The sequence below is a fragment of the Plectropomus leopardus genome, chromosome 8 (genome assembly GCF_008729295.1).
Source record: "Plectropomus leopardus isolate mb chromosome 8, YSFRI_Pleo_2.0, whole genome shotgun sequence".
Taxonomy (NCBI): Eukaryota; Metazoa; Chordata; class Actinopteri; order Perciformes; family Serranidae; genus Plectropomus; species Plectropomus leopardus.
This window is the reverse complement of record NC_056470.1, coordinates 28,838,757-28,857,822: the sequence shown is the minus strand read 5'-3', so window position 1 is coordinate 28,857,822 and position 19,066 is coordinate 28,838,757. Positions and strand designations below refer to the sequence as shown.

At 38.1% G+C, this 19,066-nt stretch overlaps 1 protein-coding gene across 1 annotated transcript; it reads right to left on the bottom strand.

Moving 5' to 3' along the window:
- Nucleotides 1–1,296: 1,296 nt before the first annotated feature.
- On the bottom strand, nucleotides 1,297–18,976 carry uckl1a (uridine-cytidine kinase 1-like 1a). Its single transcript, XM_042491964.1, has 15 exons — nucleotides 18,806–18,976; nucleotides 14,550–14,737; nucleotides 14,232–14,338; nucleotides 9,998–10,168; nucleotides 9,660–9,731; nucleotides 9,328–9,517; nucleotides 9,164–9,225; nucleotides 5,948–5,964; nucleotides 5,652–5,750; nucleotides 5,475–5,568; nucleotides 3,189–3,251; nucleotides 2,975–3,097; nucleotides 2,639–2,746; nucleotides 2,231–2,387; nucleotides 1,297–1,620 (listed from the first exon to the last, which is right to left on the bottom strand). The coding sequence occupies exons 1-15, from the start codon at nucleotides 18,892–18,894 to the stop codon at nucleotides 1,541–1,543; spliced, it is 1,620 nt and encodes a 539-aa protein (XP_042347898.1). The 5' UTR covers nucleotides 18,895–18,976; the 3' UTR covers nucleotides 1,297–1,540.
- Nucleotides 18,977–19,066: the final 90 nt, after the last annotated feature.

The window sequence follows — 19,066 nt, the reverse complement described above, 5'->3', positions numbered from 1 at the left end:
ACACAGTAAATATTTGCTTCTTAAAATCAGCAGAGCCGTAAACTCTCATTACAGCGTGCGATGCTGCAGTGACTTCCTGTTTGAAGTGGTGATTGGACGATGATGTTACAGATGTTTGCTTGAAACCAATAAAGTGCCGCAGGGACGATGTTTTGTTTTTTTGTAGGCTCGGAGTTAGCGTCACCCTGGTTCCCTCGACAAAAAGCCTATGGGCTGTTTCCATTGTGGCAAACAAACGTTTATGGTAGTTTCACCTTTTTTTCAGCAAGATAATCTTCACAAATGAACACCACTTTTATGATTTTTTTAAGTGTAAATGAGGGGTCAACAGATTATCGCCTGACCGATTATTTGGGACGATATTTGGCATTATCTGTATCTGTGTTTCATTTTAATGATCGCTGGTAAAAGTATTTAATTAAAAAGCACAGTGTCAGTGTGTAACACCTCAGGGAGCTATTTTTAATTATTAATTTTTGTTTAAATTTTCACTTGACTTTATAAAAATGTTGCAGGGAAGTTGTTGTATATGATGTTGAAAGTTTCCGTTTTGATTAAACATTCGCTAAAGGCATTTAAACAAAGTGCTGTGTTGGAGTTTGTTATATTTCAAATTATAAATATTGACAGAGAGAACCAAAATATTGGTTCTCGGTCTCATTAACTACTAATAATTGGTATTGGTAGCAGTCCTGAAAAAACAATATCAGTCGACAGCTAATGTAAATCAAATCTCTATGATTAACTTTTGTTAAGTAAAATAATGATGTCAGGCTACAAACAGTCACATGACTTCCATGTTGCCACAGCAACGAGGCAGTAAAACCGTGTTCGTCGCGGTTCGCCGTGATGACATTCTGTAGTCTCATTTATAGCCACTTGTTAGCAGCTGTCTTTTTTAGGACACATAACAGCTTCAAAGCTCACAGTCGGGTTTTTACTGATTTTATGTTTTTATGTCATAGAACAAAACGTGAAAGTCTCTTCAGCTTGTTTTGACCACAGACATTATTTCAGGCTTCTTACCAAAATCCCACCAAAAAAAACACTCCACTGACTTCAAGTTGAGGGGACCAGTAGTGCTGAAATGCTGAGTCATTTCTGCATTTTAGGACTCATTCAGCTGCTCTCCTTTTATACATAAATTCCTATCTAGTTAAGTCTTAATGGTGCAACCCAATCAAGTAAAAGTTTCTATCTAATGAGCAAGATTAATGAACAGCCGGTGCAATCTGGATAAAATCACTTAGTAAATAATAACACTGTTATTGCATCATTGTACCTCAAAAATAATGGCACTGTTTTAGTTCTGTGACCCCTCTTTAAAAAAACATGAACACTCAGTTTTAAATACAACAAAATCTCCCTCCTGCATACACCGTGATGACAGAGACTCTGCTGTATAAGAGTACAAAAGTTCCCGTAAAGTACACAAAAAGTGTTTTTTTGCTGGTTTATGCCTAAAGAGAAGGGTGCACAATAATGGAAGTTTTCAAGTAGTGTTTGTATTTTCTTTCACAGTGGCTCACAGATGTGTGTGTCAGTACGACGGCTGATCCTGGTCCTCGTCACTCCAGCTGTCGGACCCGTCTGTCCCAAAGTACCGGTCCCCAAAGTCCCCTGAAAACACACAACAGTGGACTCAGAGCTGCTGTGTATCAGCGGGTAAGAAAATAATGCTGCAAAGGTTGAATAACTCAGCGATGGTTTTCTAAAAGGACGAAACTGTGTTTGATTCACAAACAGAGAGACTAATTAACTGGTGTAACATAACACACTGAATATTCATCTTAATGTTTGCAGTTGTTTAATTATGTAATTGTCTGTCATTATTTATGTTTGCAGAGGACAGAGTGGCCGATCTGTTATGCATATTGTGTAGTTTAGTTGCTGCTCGCTTCTGATCTGAAGTGACACGAGCATAAAATTAGAATCTGCTGGGACATGAAATGAAATCTGTCAACTTGAAACACAAAGGTTTATTATCTTTTATCTTCCGCAAAGAGCGTGGACATTTTTAAATCCTGCATGAAAGTAAAACCGTGCGCACTGAGGACGGGGTTGTGTGCTAAAAACATCACATGAAAAAGAAGTTTTTGCGTGTCATCTGCGATTCGAATTTCAGTTCTTCGGGGACTGAGAGACTAAAATAAGTTCTGCTTTGGACAAAATGTTGAACACGTGACTTTAAAGTTACAAAAAGAGGGAGCGTGTGTGTGTGATATCTTACCGATACCCGGAATTACATGCAACAAATCGTCCAGACTCTTGTCCACAGCGGTGGTGATGATTTTGACCTTCGGGAAGGCGTAGGCCACAGAGTGCACCCCGAGCTCCGCCATCAACAGCGACACCAACACGATTTTTTCCTCCTGCACCTCGTGATCCTGCTCAGCCACACACATCACAGCAACAACTGTCAACGCCCGATCGTCATCAGGGAGAAACGTGGAGAGCAAGGGAAGGAAATATCTGACATTTCTCTTCACAGAAATAACGCTAATTTAATCTCACCGAGACAAAAATAAACTTCCAATCAATAACCGCACAGACTAGTGATAAAACACGTGACCGACCAAGAGGAGCGGGGGTCCTGCTGTTGTCTGACTGAAGAATAATGATGTTAATATCCACCCACCAACAGCACTCGTACTGCCATCATGGCAGCGGCGCCGGTGGAGACCGTGCTGTCCATTAGGATGACATGATCTTCGCTGATGTCTTTGGGCAGACGCAGGTAATGCAGCTGGCGAGGCCAGAGAGGAGGAGACAGGTTACCATGGTTACAGAAGCAGGAAGGGTAGTTACCACGGAGACACACATCATGTGGAAGAAAGAGAAAAAAAACAATCAAACCATTTGATGATGATTTGATGAGATTTCTGTGACACCGTTAAAGTTTGGAAAGACGAAGCACGTGTCAAAGATATTAATGTGAGGAGCGTTTGGTACCGAAACGACTCATTTTATTTACCTCTGGTTCTCCTGAGTCGAGGTTGGTCTGGATGAGGATCTTGCCGATGCGGACGTCCTTGCACACGGCCCTCAGGGCGGGCTCCATGGTCTCTCCCGCCCGCAGGACCGACACACCGGTGATCTGTGGAGACGAGGCAGCGGAGCAGGTTGTGATGACAGAAACCCCGCGGACACGCTCACAAGTTAACAAGAGCTTTTAACACATCACTCACCCCTTTGCCGTTGTACCTGCGGCCCTCGTACTCGTGACCCTGAGGAGTCTGAACTACACACGGCTGTTTGAAGATACAAAGAAATCTTTTTTCATTACACAAACACAACAACTCCCATTGATGCAGATACAATAAAAGAGTCAATATATCCATGTATCTGTTTTTGTAGGTTTATAAAGAACTTCGCCTTGTGAATCCATGAGGCATTTCTGTACTATATGAACCGTTTTATTGCCTCAAAAAGGCCAGTTTGTTTGCTTTAGCACATTAACCTTAAATGGCTACAGCTGGTAACTTTTACATAAATATTTCTTGTCATATTTGCTGAAACTGTCACTACATCACACAGTAATATGGACTGATCACAAATGAACGAAATTCACTTCCATTCGATGTGAGCAGAGGAGCGAATAAAACATCAGCTTTCAGGGGCAAAGCAAATTCATAGCGTGGAGTTCAATTTTGGTGAACTTTGACCCTTTAAAGTCAAAGAAGTTTGTTTAAAGGAGATATTGATTGTTGCCAATGAAGTGTGTAAAAAATGGTTTCTGAACTCCCCTTTTGAAGCCTCGAGTTCGGCATTTTAGTGGTCACCATATTGGTTTCCTGGAGCCCGTCTCAAGTGGCCATTAGAGGATCAGCGTTTTTGGGCACTGCTGCATTGGCTTTATTCTTAGTCCTGGATATCAACAATTGTTGCTTTGTTTAACTGGCTGATATTGTGAGATATTGCAGATGAAAAATACAAATTCCCCCCCGATGAGAGATGCTGTCTGGCTGGCAGTGAGTCGGGAGACAGACATGGAACGGAAGAAAATGGAAAATGTACCAATAACATCATTTAAATTCTTCTTTTAAGTTGTTTTTTAATGCGTCTTTTAACTCACCTTTTATTTGATAAATTTATTCAAAATTTTATTTTGTCTTTTTTATCTTTTTACTTTATTAATATTCCGCCTTAATCCTACTTATTAAATAATATTATTATCAGTGTTCTGCGTCTACTGCCTTTTTGTGACTGTATTTATCTATTATGTCTCCGCCTCAAATTCCCTACTTTATTCTGCCTTCACTCTTGTCTGCCCTTTGTCGGCATTATTGACTACATTGCTTTATTATTTCTGCGGTTCACAGCGTCGGCTTTGCCTTGTGTGTCAAAGCACTTTGTAAACTGTGTTTTTAAAGGTGCTATATAAATAAAGTTATTATTATTATTTTATTTCACAGAATTTATAAGCGAGCAAGATGACAATTTATTGCCTATGTTAGAGGCTTCTCGCCTTGACTGTTTTTGTTTAAGTGCGATGGATTCTTGCAAATGTCATCAGAAGCACGAGGAATATGATTTTCTTTCCCCACTATCTGTCTCTCTACCGCTGTGTGGACGTAGTGAGAGTTTGTGCAAAAATGTCAGTTATTTTTATAAAACTTACCTGTAATGCTTTTAAATAAAGTACACAAAAAACGAGCAGTTACTTAAGAGCTAATGAGGAACAAATGAGTAAATTACTACTTTTCAATGGTCAGTGTGTGCCCAATTGTAACGTTACCACCTTAACAACTATTGCTACCAACTTAAATACCAGCAATTTCCAAAAATGTTTATGATACCTGGTGGTTTTGGAAATAAACAGGCAGAGACTTGAACTCTGCTTTAGAAACCACATCACAGCGAGCGTTCAGCCACCTTTAACTCCTGTCAGGTGCGTTGTTGAGCTGTAACCGTTTTGAAAACTCTTTGTTGTCGGTACGATCAAACTTTGACAACTAACGTGTGTGAGTTGAATGCACGAAATCAGCAAACACAGAAACGGAAAAAGATAACACGAGGATGTTGTGAGGTTGACTCTTGATGTGGTGAGCTGGAGTTTGAAGTTTTCAAAACAATCTCAGCTTCGTTGTCATGCGACAAACACTGTGACAAACCCGTAATTATAAAAACAGTCGGGGTGCGATTATTGCAATTATCTCAAACAAGTTTCATGTCTCTGCAAGTTGTTTTTTTTTAAATTGTCTCGTCAGAAACTAAAGCTGATGCCTGTCTGGAAAGTGGTATGTACAAAGACCAACATAAGAGCAGTGATAGTAATAGAAATATTAAAAGTACAGGGGCCATAAAACCAAAACAGGAACCTCAAAGACAGGAGAATACAGAGACCTGAGTCGTGGGGAAATTCCCTGTGGATTCATCATCACCACTTTCACATAAAAGTTGTCATGCAATTCATTTTTAATATAAAAATACTGATTCTTGTCTCTTTAATATTCTCTCTACAGTGGACTCACCTGAGATGGCAGAAACGTCAGTGCATGTTCTATGAGAAGCCGCATTAATCTCTTTGAGTAGAAGATAAACTCGTCTCGACTGGTTTCTTTATTCCTGCATCACAGAGAGAGAAAAGCTTTTATTGTACACTCTGCTACGAGGACTCACGGTCGTATTAATTGAGCACCGGTCGATACCTGATGATGGTGTGCAGGCATTTGACCTGCGGCGTGCTCTCCAGCACGCTGAGCGTCTGAGGCAGCGGCTGAGTCTGCTGCGCGGAGGCCAGGAGCGCCCTGAGACCGAGGAAAGGTATTTCAGATCAGACGGTTTTACAGTGTTATTGTGCTGCACTCAGACAGCAGAGAGTTATCATTACGATCACTAAACGCAGAACGACAGACACGCAGAGAGCTCCGTCTGTGCACGGCACTGATACAAAATCTCCAAAAACAAAACGTCACAGGTAAAATCAAAATGCACATCAGCATACCTGACACTGAGCTCACGCTGCATGAAGAGAGGGTAAGAGAAAGACAAGAGACAGTGAGAAGCCCTGAGATAACTCACTGCTGCTCAAAATGTAAATCTTTACAAGCTAGTAACATATGTGTAGTCTCGTTTTTCTTTTTTAAAGGCTAAATTATTTCCTAAAACAGCTGGGCACTGAAGCTCACTCAAACTTATTGCAAACAAAAGTAAGTAAGTTCAGGACTACCCTCTGCTGCAGCTTCGGTTTATTACAGCAGGAGGGAGTAGAACTCAAGATAAATTTAATTTTTTGTGTTCATCTTGTGCCGATTTGTTAAGCTGAGCTGTTAATGAATCCCTTGTTTAATCTTTGATTCACAGTCTCTCTCAGATAGTTTTTCTGACACGACAATCGTCTGCAAAGTAAATTAACTGGTGACAAACACCTGATAACTCAGCCACACACACTGACTGAACATAGTGGACTGAGCTAAAACACGTGGAGACACTTTATCAAAGTTAACGAGAATCAGACTTCTGTTTTGCAATTAATATCTGTACTGTCTCTTGCATGCTTTGAAGTCAATTTAATAAACATAGTTACAAAAAAAGATTTATTTCCTAAAAAAAGAAAAAGAGTCTGCAGGGAATTTGAAAGGATTTAGATTAAGCATGAAACGGTTACTGGTTTTACGATAAACTGTGATAAAATTCCAGGCACTTAGTATTACCGTTTTAAATTTTAATTATCACTAAAACTGTGTTTGATCACAGCTCACAGAAAAATACCGTCAAACATCAACTGAAGTGAGCGACAGTCTGCCAGACACAGACGCAGCAGAGTGTCCACACAGCAGGCGATCCAGTGATGCTACTCGTCCCTCGTCCTTATCCGCAGTGACACAAAGACAGGCTAACTTTTATTTTAATGTTTATGCAGCGTTTCATGTTGGATTTTTTTCTAGCAGCGGTGATCAAGTGCATGACTTTTTTTTGTGCAGGGAAAAGGGCTTCAGGCAATCATTTGTACACAGCTGTAGATGTTTTTAATAATTCCTCTGTGGGGGCAGATGTCACATTTGACATCTAGTGTTTCAATCAATATTGTGACTCTAATGCTGCTTGTTGTTACAACTGATGGCTGTTAACAAGTAGAACACAGGCAAAAGTTATTTATATAAAAATTGTACCCAAATAGTTTGGGGTGTTTAGAGTGATGACATCAAAACCAAAAATTGTTACAACTGTCCCTGTTCTCCCCTAATCCACCCTGTGGAGCGCTTTAAGGTGAAACACTGTAATGCAAACAAAAAGTATATTTATTCGTGTTTTTAATATAAAACTTGGTAAAATTAATTAAATGTGGGTATAAGTGTTTTTTGGACATTTTTTTAGCACATTTTAACAATACAATAATAATACTAATAAGAGCAATATTTGTGTTTATAGCGTGTTAAAGCTATTTGTCAGTAATGTTGTTTTCTTAACATCAGTAATGTTTTGATTATTCTGGATGTTTACATTAGTTTTGATACTGTTCTCTTTTGTTAATTATTTGTTTAGTATGTTTAGTTTAGTATTATTGTTTTGTTTAGCATATTTGCTGTCCACATAATTAGTATTTTCAGTGGCCCTTTGATTGTTTGATTTTAGTTTGATTTTTTTGTCTACAAACAGCCACTACACTGTGTTTTATAATATTTCATCAGCTTCAGCAATGGAGATTTATGGTACAAAGAAATCAGCTGGTTTTGGTCTTTTTATGGGATTTGTTGACAATAAGCAGAATATAAAATAACCACCAGACTTTTCCTTTAAATCTTTTTTCCAAAGTGAAAATCAGAAAATTAATTAATTGATTAATTAATTGTAATTAATTGTAATTAAGAAGTTCTGATTTAATTTCAGCACCAAGCAGGTTATTGTACAAACATGTTGTCTGCAGTTATCAGACACTTGAATTTTAATGTTTTTTAACCATTGTGGACAAGACCCACTTATATATTATCTTTTTCCACATACAGCTAAGTCATAAATATGTGTTCCCGTGCAGAGGCAGGTTTAATGTAGGAAAATGGTTATTAGAGTGAGTTTGGTTAATCTGCATTTTGCCAACAGGTAAGTGCAAGTATAAGGTGCAGTATTACCTCGGACAAGTATTAGGATCAGAGGTAGTTTAAAGATTTATAACATAAGAAATGTGATTTTTTACGCAAACTAATTTAGACATTTTTAAATTTAGATTAAATGTTTATAATAATAACTTTATAACGTGTTTTATATAGCACCTTCAAAAATAGAGTTTACAAGGTGTTTTGACAAACAAGGCAAAGCAGAAGTGAGAGTTTCTTTCAGAGGTAACATAACAATAAGAGCCAAAAAATAATACCAAACTGACAAAAGAGAGACACAATTACAAAACAAAAATAACAACCCATAACAATAACAGTAAATGAAGAATATTAGCAGTAAACACAGAAATAACGGCACTAATGATAGAATTAATCATGATCGGTGCACAATAAAAGAATTGATTAAAAGATTAAATAAAATACAAACTAAATTAGATTAATTAAAATAGACAAATTAAAATAGACAAATTTAAATAGACAATTAACCCTTTAACAGTCACACTAAGAGATGCATTTGCAAAAAAATGTACATTATAGACCATAGAATATGTTAAGAAAATGCATCAATTTATGAGATTTTTTTTCCATGTATAATACATTGTAAAAAATGCAAAAGTCAATGTAATGTCATATAGATCTAAAAATAAAAGTAACTTCATACATACAATAAACTTACAAAATTAAATAGATACAAATAAAAATGATTCTAGTGAGAAAGATCTGCATAAAATATGTGGTAAAAAACAAATTGTCATTGATATAGATACAATTAAAAATTAATATTGCAAAAAATCTGTGTTAAATGCACAGTAAAAAAAAACCAATTGTCATTGTTATCATCTATAAACATCTGTATAAAATGAAATTGGATTTTGCCATTTGATCAGAAAAAATGTTAACCGCGTGGTTACAATGCCTGTTAAAGGGTTAAGACCTCACAAATTCAAATATAGGACTATTTACTGACTTTTCAGGCCTAATATTTGGAAAAAGACAGCAGAGAGCCAGTGCACGAGCACTCGGGAGTGTCTCTTTCTGTCTGCGCGTTACCGCGTTCAGACACACGGTGGCGCCACCCTCCTGAACAATCTGTTGTGGTTACTCACCTCCTCCAGCTGGCTGTGAACGTGCTGCACTATCAGATCAATGGCCACCATATTCCCACCACCTTTGAGTGAAAAACACGTTGTCATGTTCTCTGTGGTCAATAACGTGTTAAAATGTCGTGGTTGAGCTTTTCTCCAGCAGTGAGGAAGTCTGAGTGTCTCACCTCTCGGCACAACGATATCAGCCAGCCTCATGGTCGGCTCGATGTACTGCTCAAAGGCCGGCTTCACAAACTTGTTGTATTGCTTGATGACGCCTTCAATGTCTCGTCCGCGCTCTGTGATGTCCCTGCGCAGCCGGCGGACCAGCCGAATGTCTGAGTCTGTGTCCACAAAGATTTTCATATCCAGGAGCTGCAGGTGGAGAGAGCAAACACGCCTCAAATGGTTCAATAATGTTCACTTCAGCAAAAGCAGCTGCTCAAACAACAAAAAGCTGCTGCTGATTGTTTTACTTCACTCAAAAATTCTTCAAAAAGGAAACATATTGCCTCACCTGAAGAAGCTCTTTGTCCGCAAACGACATAATGCCTTCAAATATGATTACACTGGCGCCGTACACATTTTTCTGCACAAAGAGGAGAGAAAACCAACAGTCTTCAAAGCAGTCAATTCAGCTTTTTTAAGATTAAAGCTGCAGGGTGTCACTTTGGGGAAACATCTTTTTAAAATAATATTTTATTGAACTCCATAAATATATTTTCAGCTTTGAAAAATCTATCTGAAGAAAACTGATGCTTCATTGTTTCTTTCTTCTTTCCAGAATTACAGGATACATATTTAATCTTTAAACAGTTAAAAGTCACCGAGGATATCGTCAGTGTGACACCTCACCCAGTCTTTCTGCCGTCTGTGTGTGGTGAAATCGTACACCGGGATCTTCACGCTCTTGCCCTGCTTCAGCTTTCGCAGGGTGGCGACCAGCAGCTCGAAGTCAAACGCCCCCGGGTGATCAAAGTTGTAGTCGTTATTTGCCGCCAAAGTCTGCTCCTCTGGGGATAAAACCTGTAACACAGCGGGTGAACATTCACAGGGTGTTTGCTGATGAAGCGTGTTTGGAGATTTTGAAGGAATAGTTTAAACATTCAGTTTGATGAGAATATTGATATATATTCTCATTTTTTTAAAGCTGGGAGTTAAGCTTCACATAATGACTGAAAGCGGGGGAGACGCTAGTGTCACTCTGTCCAGAGATTTAAAAAAATCTGCCTGCCAGCACCTGAAAAGCTCACTAATTAAAGGGAAAGTTTTTTCATATAGTTGATGACATTTAGGTTTGGAAATATTACTTTCTTTCGTCGCCTTTGGAAAAGTGTGTTCATTAGGCTGTGGAGCAACTATGAGGTGAAATATGTAAAGACCTTTATGGACAGATTTATAATAAATGACCATCTATTTCTCTCTCAAGTCCCATCCTGAAATATCTCACAGAGCTTTTACACAGAAACTTTATCTCCTCCAAATTGTATGACGTTCTTACTTCTTCGTCCGTCTCCATTTATGTTCTGTATCATGATCTGCTGAATAGAAAAAAATGGATACTTTGCTGATTTTTGACTTTGCATCATAACAATGCATGTAGTTTGTGTAAATGACCTGTGGTAAACTTTCCTTCATCTTACGCCCAAATCTTCCTGCTCGTCTCTCAGCTCAGATCTGGGCTGTTGCTCGAACTACAGATTGTATTTTTGCATTTTTGCCACCAGAGACACAAAAAGAATAGAAGCAAATCCAGAGAGACCCAAAAAACTCTCAAACTCAGACCAAACTCCAGTCAAACGGTAAAACTAGTCAGTGCTGATCAAATATAAACAAGATTCAGTTCCTGTGTTGCCTGTTTCTCGCCTTAAAATGTCCTCAGTGCACGTTTTTGCTGTCAAACGTGACTTTGTGAGCATCATACTGTTTCCTGTATTTTTAAAGCAGAGGCTGAAAGTACTGATATCAAACAGTAAATCTAAGTGATCAAATACAAACCAAGATTCTGTTACTGCGTTTCACCGGCTCACTGTTTTAAACTGTATTTGAGATCGTTTATTCCCAGCTGGCTGCTGTTCTGTTTCCTGTGTCCAAACCGAGAAGCTTGCATCACGTCACCCACCAGAGGGAGTGTTTATGGGTCTGGTGCATCTGGTGCAGCGCAGTAAATTCTGGTAGTTGGAGGGTTTTTTACCTCTTGAGCAAAAGTGAACGCCACAGCCTGTTTTCTCTGTTTTCTCTGGTCATGTAGCACTAAATTCCAAAGTACTGGCATCTTCCTACTGCATAGACAGCACAGTTTTGTGAAAGTCCATCCTTTTAGCAGTGAAATACCTTTTAATGTGTGTGTGTATATATATATAGAACATTATGGACATAGATGTTCGGTGGTATATATATAACAAAATGCAAATAAAAAGCTGTACTTTAACATGCTGTAACTACTTCATCCACCAGTCATCTGGACTAGTATCAATTTGTTATCAAACTCTACAAGTAAGCAGAAAAAGCCCATAAAGAAAAATATCAGAGTGTTTCTTTAAGGACAAAAGCAGGAATATCTTTCCACCGAACATCTATGTCCATAATGTTCTTTGCTTTTCCTCCTTTTTCTCACAACCTTTGAATGAATCTGTTTAAAGCTATTTATCACAATGTGCAGTCATTTTCCATGTGCATTTGGGGTAAATATTTTTTTAACTGTTGACTTTTGCATCTTGTTTTCACTTCTTAAATTGTTCTTTTTCTTTATTTATCTCATACATACCTTGCTTTGACATCCCAATAATGCAAATTTCCCCATTGTGGGGCTTATAAAAAATAATTATTATTACCTTGAAGTGTTTATATGTGCTTGAATTTTTATTTCACATGCCATCAAGGATCAGGACGAGTCAGCTGATGATCATTTTTTGCAACATTTGATGATGCTCCTAAATTATAGATTATTGGGCAGTATTCCAATGTCTGATGTACCCTCAGTCTGTGTTACGATATCATTGTACATCGTTTTATGTGAGCTCACGAGTGGGAGGTATTTAGCATTTTGGCTTTAAATATTTTTGTGATATGTTTTATTGTATATATTAAGTTTTATGTTCAAGCTGGTGTTCTGTGTTTTACTGAGCTGTGAGAGGAGGAGAAAAAAAATCCCCTTGTGGACAATAAAATTTAAGTTGAAGTTCAACTGAGGCTTTTATGTCATCGAGACAGATGCAGCACAAAGAATAGTGCGGCAAGATTTCCCCTTCTCAGCTGTGCGCTAAGGGAAAAATCAGTATATCAGAAGAAACACTAAAAATGTATAATTACGTGGGTTTTTTTTACACTAAGTGAAAGTTTTGTCTTTTGTAACACACAGCGATAATTACAGAGTATAGAGGTAATGACAGTGCCTTCAGTTTAATTTATATTTTGGTACTCCTATGTACATTTTTTCCCTCTTTATACTGATCTGCAGGCGCATAGAGAGTTTTTCATTGTATGAACAAAATTTGTACATTGTTATTCACAGGCTGTAATCTACGACAGGTTATTAAATCAAAATGTGACAGCAGAGTGTTATAAAGAGCGCTTTGAGGTTGTGACTGAAGGTGAATTTCAATTCATATAAAACTAGAAGGACGCTCAGAGAGCGCAGACGTCCATCAAGGTCGACAGTGTCCTTTGTTATATTACAGCTTCACTGGTTCAGAGATCATCGTCCGTCCTTGAGAGCTCAATAACGACTATTTTCGGTGTAGAGTTTGAGCAGCTACACGTGTGAGCAGCCACAGAGGATCACTGGTTCCTGTGATTGTGGATTGTGATACGGAGTCACCGAATTTCTACAATCGACTATGTTTAGTCACTACTGAGCTTTACCACCATCTACTGGGTGATAAGATGTATGGTGTTTATTCCTCCACGGCCAAATGCTCTATCTCACAATGCTAAAGGGTAACTTTGGTGTTTTTCAACTGTTTTTTCATGCTTTTGTATCTCAGTGAGTCATGGGAACAACATTTTTTGAAAATGATCGATATGAAGTGAGAGCACTGCAGCCGGCAGTTGCAAAACAGGCTGCAGTGTCAATTTACATCCACTAAAAGTGTTTGTTTTTGCCACTGACAGACTCAGGCTATTATAAGTATTCAACAACTTATAGACAGAGTTCCTACAGAAACAGAGCCTTTTTGTTAAGGAATTTTTTTTATTTAATCAGAAACCGCCCTGACATCATAACCTCCAAACCCACCAGACTTCATTTAAATAAACTGTTATTTTAGTGTGTATTGAGCCAACATATTCTCTCATAAATACGGGTGATTAAGGGGTTTATTTCACCCAAACCAGAGCTGGTGATTGCTGGAACAGTAAAAAGAAGAACCACAATGATGTTTGTGAATTTTATTTTGTTTCTGTAAACTTTGAATGAAGTGTGTTTTATGATGATTAAATCACTATTAATTTAAATGGAGTCTGGTGGATTTGCCAATTGTGATTTCGGGGCTGTTTCTGGTTAAATAAAAAATATGTTACTCTTCAACAAAAAGGTTTATCTCTGTGGAAATCCTTTGCATAGGCTGCCAGACACCTAGAATAACACTGTGAGCCTGTCAGTGGCTAAAATGAGCGCTTTTAAGGGACGGTGTGCACCTGCTCATTAACATTACACTGCAGCCTGTGTCGCAAGGCTCTTACTCAACACTGAACAAAAATTGTTGTCTCCAGTTGTCATTAAGACCCAAAAATGTGAAAACAGGGTCAATGTTGAAAAGTACCAAAGTTATTGTTTAATGAAAGTGAAAAATAATTAGAGTTTCTGCCCAGTGTTTCAGATTTTCTCTAAAATTTAATGAGGTTCTTCATTGGCCCATGCTTCACCTTTCCACCAAGTCTGATAAAAAAATCTGTCCATTAGTTGTCTTTTTTGTAATCCTGCTGACAAATAAACAAACCAAACTGAAAAAATAACCTCCTTGTCCGAGGTAATAACAAAACATTTCTTCCCAAAGATGATCATTTCTTCCAACAGTGAACCAACAGATAATTGGTGACAGCCGAATAAAATAAAACAGAAACAGACTGAAATGTGAGAGTCTCTCACCTTGTAGAAAGAATCCATAGACAACAGCACAACCCACGGCACATCCAGAGCCTCGATGATCTTATTGGCCACGGTGGTCTTCCCTGAGGCGCTGCCCCCACACAACCCTGCAGAGCGACACAGCATTTCAATGAGCCATTATGTGTGTTTTTCAGAGTGTGTCTAATGTTGTCTGGCGGTATGCATGTGTGATAGCAGTAAAGTGTTTATGGGTATGAGAGGACAGAAAAGGACAGGTTCTGCAGCTCAAAACCACAATTTTGGCACGAAGGTGGTGAAGGAGGAAAGGAGTGAAAACATCATCGGCGAGCGTCGTACCGATGACAAAGGCCTCTTTTGACTGCGCTCCGTGCTCGTCATACCAGGGAGGGCGGCCGGCGGTGTAGATGGTGCGTGTGCCCGTGCGGAGCAGAGGAGGCTCAGTTTTACTCAGTGAGGTAGTGCTTTTCCTGCGAGGGGCCCCGGTGGGGGGCAGGAGCCGGTCCAACGAGTCCTCCCCGCTCCCACTGCAAAATAACACACAGCAGGGCAGGTTACAGCCTGAACACACACAGTGTACACACAGTCAGAGAGGATCAGAGAGCTGCTACTCCCACAACAGTGTAATTATAAGACGTAAAAGTCACGTATTACAAGTCTTGTACTTGTATGTTGCAAGATGTCTTTCGTCGTATATCTTTTACGATAGTCTGATAAAACACTAACATGTTTTGTCCATGAGATTCAACTGTTATACTATAGAAGAGTAATGCAAGCGCAAAGGTTTCAACACTTTGAAAGGGCATATATGAAATGGAGGATTTGGGGGTACGCTGCCAGAAAAGTTTGAGCATCATCCACTTTATCTTCTGAATTCTGGTGAATTTTTATGAAATAAATGTCTTAAATTTTGTCAAAACAAAAGTTATTCTAAATAAAAAAGGACTTTTGTTTTTACTGCGAGTCATTCCAACCCAATCCACAGAATAAATGTTGGCACTGTACTTTTTTATCTGTACGCTATTATAACGCAACTATGTTGAAATTTTACATTTCACAAACACTGTGGTTAATACATGGATATATTTGGGCACAAAACCTACTTGGTTAAGGTTAGGAAAAGATGTTTTGGCTTAAAATACTTGTTTTTGGTGGCACAATCAGGACTGGAAACTGGAATTCCTTCCCATCTTCATGCAGTACCTTTGTATTTTTACAGTGTGGTATTGGTACTTTGAATCTGAATACCCAGCTAGCAAATTTTGGTTGTAAAAACATTCTGAGAATGGTACAATGTAATGTTTTAGTTATGTTTTCAGCAGCAAGTTTTATTGTTCTTGTAACATTCTCAATAAACATCGCAGAAATGTTGATTTTTAACATATCACGATACAGGAACGTTTCATAAAACGTGTAATCTCAGGCCTCATTAACATCCTGAAAACATTTTCTGAATGCTTTGAAAATGTTTATCCTTTGTTCTCATGTAACATTGTGGGAACGTTTTATAAAAATAATTCTATGATCAGCACCACCAAAATATCCTCAGAATGTTGCAGTTATAACGTTACATCTTAGTTAGCATTCAACGTTATAGTAGCAATATTAGGATTGACAGACATCCTTAAAAGGTTCTTTGAACATTAGATTAAAATGTTTTCTTTACATTATTATTACAACTTGTAGGTATGAGCCAGTGTTGTGGGACTTCCTCCACCATTGCCTGGTTTGTGTTCATCACCTCTTTGACACTCTGACAAACCGCAGTTTAAATTACCGTAATTAGGATTAGACTCTCACACAACAATTTACTATAGAAAAAAAAAACCTCTCAGATTGTGATGCAACTCAAGCAGTTGCGTCACAATCTGATGCCACATTTAGGCGCTCCTGCAATCCCACAGGCAGTAATTAGATAACAAATTAATTAGTGACTGTTCGCTTCTGACTGTATGTGATGCACGACTGCATACTGTATATGCACCACAGGCAACCCTGCTGTGACTGAGCACAAACAAAACACACGAAAATCCCTGCAAACTAACCTACATCCTGCACTTCCTCCGACCTCTCAACAACCCCGTTACAGAGATTATATTTATAGCTCACACACACACATCCACAGAGAGTGTGTGAGCAGTGTGAGGGGGAAACCTTGCATCCTTTCAGTGCTGAGAAAAAACAACAACACAGTCAGATCTTACCTGCGGTCAGACCTCAGGGACCAGCAGCCAGAGATTCTGGCTCCTGTGCAGTCCAGCAGAGTCATGTCCGCCTCGGACGACAACTTCCTACCCTCCAGCTTGCCTGTTACCGTGGTAACACTGACTGAAAGTTGTAAACGTTTTTAAATTATTAGTTTCTAGTCTGTTCTTACTGCTTCTTAATCACATATCTGTGTCTTTGGAGGCGAAACGATCACATGAAAAATCAGACCTCTTATGTCTCAGTGCTGCTGATGTCCATGTGTCCTCCTTTCTCTCTCTGTGGGTGTGAGAGACACTAAGAGGATCACTGTGACACTGACAGCAAAGAACTGCTTGGCTGGTATTAATAGAGGAACCTGTAAGCAAGAGCAGGACGAGACGAGCTTCTCCTGCTGATCCTTTCACTTAGATAACTCGTCAGACCCACAGAAACACTAAACAAACCACCACACTGAAATGTGCTGACAAGCCAGATGTCTTAATGCAACGTGACATAACTGAGAAAACAGTGAAATAAGTCCATCACAAGAGGACGTCCTCAGATGTCTCACTTTGTCTGACCAACAGTCCAAAACTCAAAGACACTTAGTGTTAACAGCTGGATTGACATCAATTTTCTTGTGCTGCATTGAGATGCCTTTAACTGGCATTTAAACCCCTGAAACCTGAAAAAATTGGTTATATTTCTTTCAAAAACACAGAAAAAAATACAATGAGCAACCTGTCAAGAAATGTCTTGCAAACTGCAAAAAGTAATTTGTAAAAGGTGACAAGGAAATTATCTCAGAATTAGAATGAAAAGTTATTAAGGTCATTTTCTTGTATTGTTTTTAATTTGTTTTTTTGTTTTTTTACTTTACTTTTTGTGCGTATTTTCAGGTTATTGTCTTGCAACTTTTTACTAATTTCTTGATAACTATTGGGCCATTTTTGGTTAAGTTGTTTGATCCCCTCTTTCCATGTTTTTTTGTCATTATTTATCTGTGGATAGACTTATCTGTTAATCAACTTATTGTTTCAGGCCAATAAGCAGCAGTCTTCAAGCAGCATTTAAGACATTTTCCTAGCTTGTTTTAATCAGCTGTTACTTATTTTTTTCTTCTAGTTTAACAAAGAAAGTATTTTATTTATATTGTAAATAGCCCAAATATTAAATAAATATTATTTAAGAGCCCAGAATGGACGAGTCCCTCTTCCAGGACATGCAAAAGATGTCACATGAAAAAATGAACCAGGAAAAAAAATAGTAAAATTACAGTATGAAGAAACAGAGCGAGATTACATATACTGATTACTTTGCAAATTCAACGTTTGCAAAATATGATACATTACTATAGATTGAACTATCCAAAAGTATATAAGTGTCTACAATGATCCAGTGATATCAAAGTGACAGGAGCCCTTTTTACTTATCAATCAAGTATATACTTATCAATATTTTTTGTACGTTCTGTAACAAATTTTACTTTAACTTGAGTGAAAATTTGAATTTAGGGCTTTTTATTTAGGCCTATAATGAAAATTTATGGTGTAGTATTGTCACAATTGTCTCAATAAAAAAAAAAGTTGTCAGAAACTTGCTGTATTTGATGTTGAATATTTGACTATAGGCATTTAAATTACATTTTGTGCTGGATTTTGTTTTATATCAAATTCTAAATATCAACAGAAAGATTTTCATTTCTATTGTAAACGCATATCAGTACCAAATATCGGTTATAGGTCTCATTAACTACTAATAATAAGTGTCGATATTGGCCCTGAAAAACCAATATCGGTCCACACCAAAATATTTGCAAAAAATTTAAATGGGGATAAAAAAAATCAATTTGTGTATAACAGTTTAGGGGATTTACATTCTTTTAGATACAAAACATTTTAGAATTAGCCTACTTTATCTTACATTATGTTATATTTATCTATTTTTATCTGCTTAATTATGTTGGTCAACATGTGTGTAAAGCTATCTTCTATAAATACACTTTAAGGGTTATTTTAAGTATTTTTTAGGGATGTTCTAGTGGTTTCTCATTAGTGATCCTGTGACGCACTACTGATGTCAACATGCAGCTCACCTACTTCAGAGGAGCTTCACGCTCTCAGCGCATTTCATGAAGCCACAGCCCAAATTATGTCACTATATTTAACAATTCGTTATAATAAACTAACGGAGAGCGTTTTAAAATTAAAACATTAATATTAGAGAGGAAAAACTGATGTTTCTGCTGTGTGGAGGCGGAGGAGGAGGAAGAGGGGGAGTCAGTGTGGTTACATGAGCGGATCAACACGCTGCTGCTGCTGCAGACTGAATGAAAATGAAAACTCTTGTGAATAATTTCGGTAAAAATATTTCAAACACGGGTAGAAAATACTGAAAGCGTCGTGTACCTGTCCGAGCGGGACGACATTGTTCTCCCGCACTCCGTCTCCATGGGGATCCTGCGACCTCGGAGCCGGCGTCGGATGGTTAAAGCCATGGCAGGATTCTTCTTATCCGTGCTGTGGGATTATGGGTAGTGTAGTTCATCTTCACGTGCTCCCACACAGCTGCTCTCTGACAAGAAGAAAAATCTTGACCTCTGAGTGGGCATTTTTCAAGAAAGAAAAATAATGAAATAAAGACATGAAATATATGAATAAATAAATAAA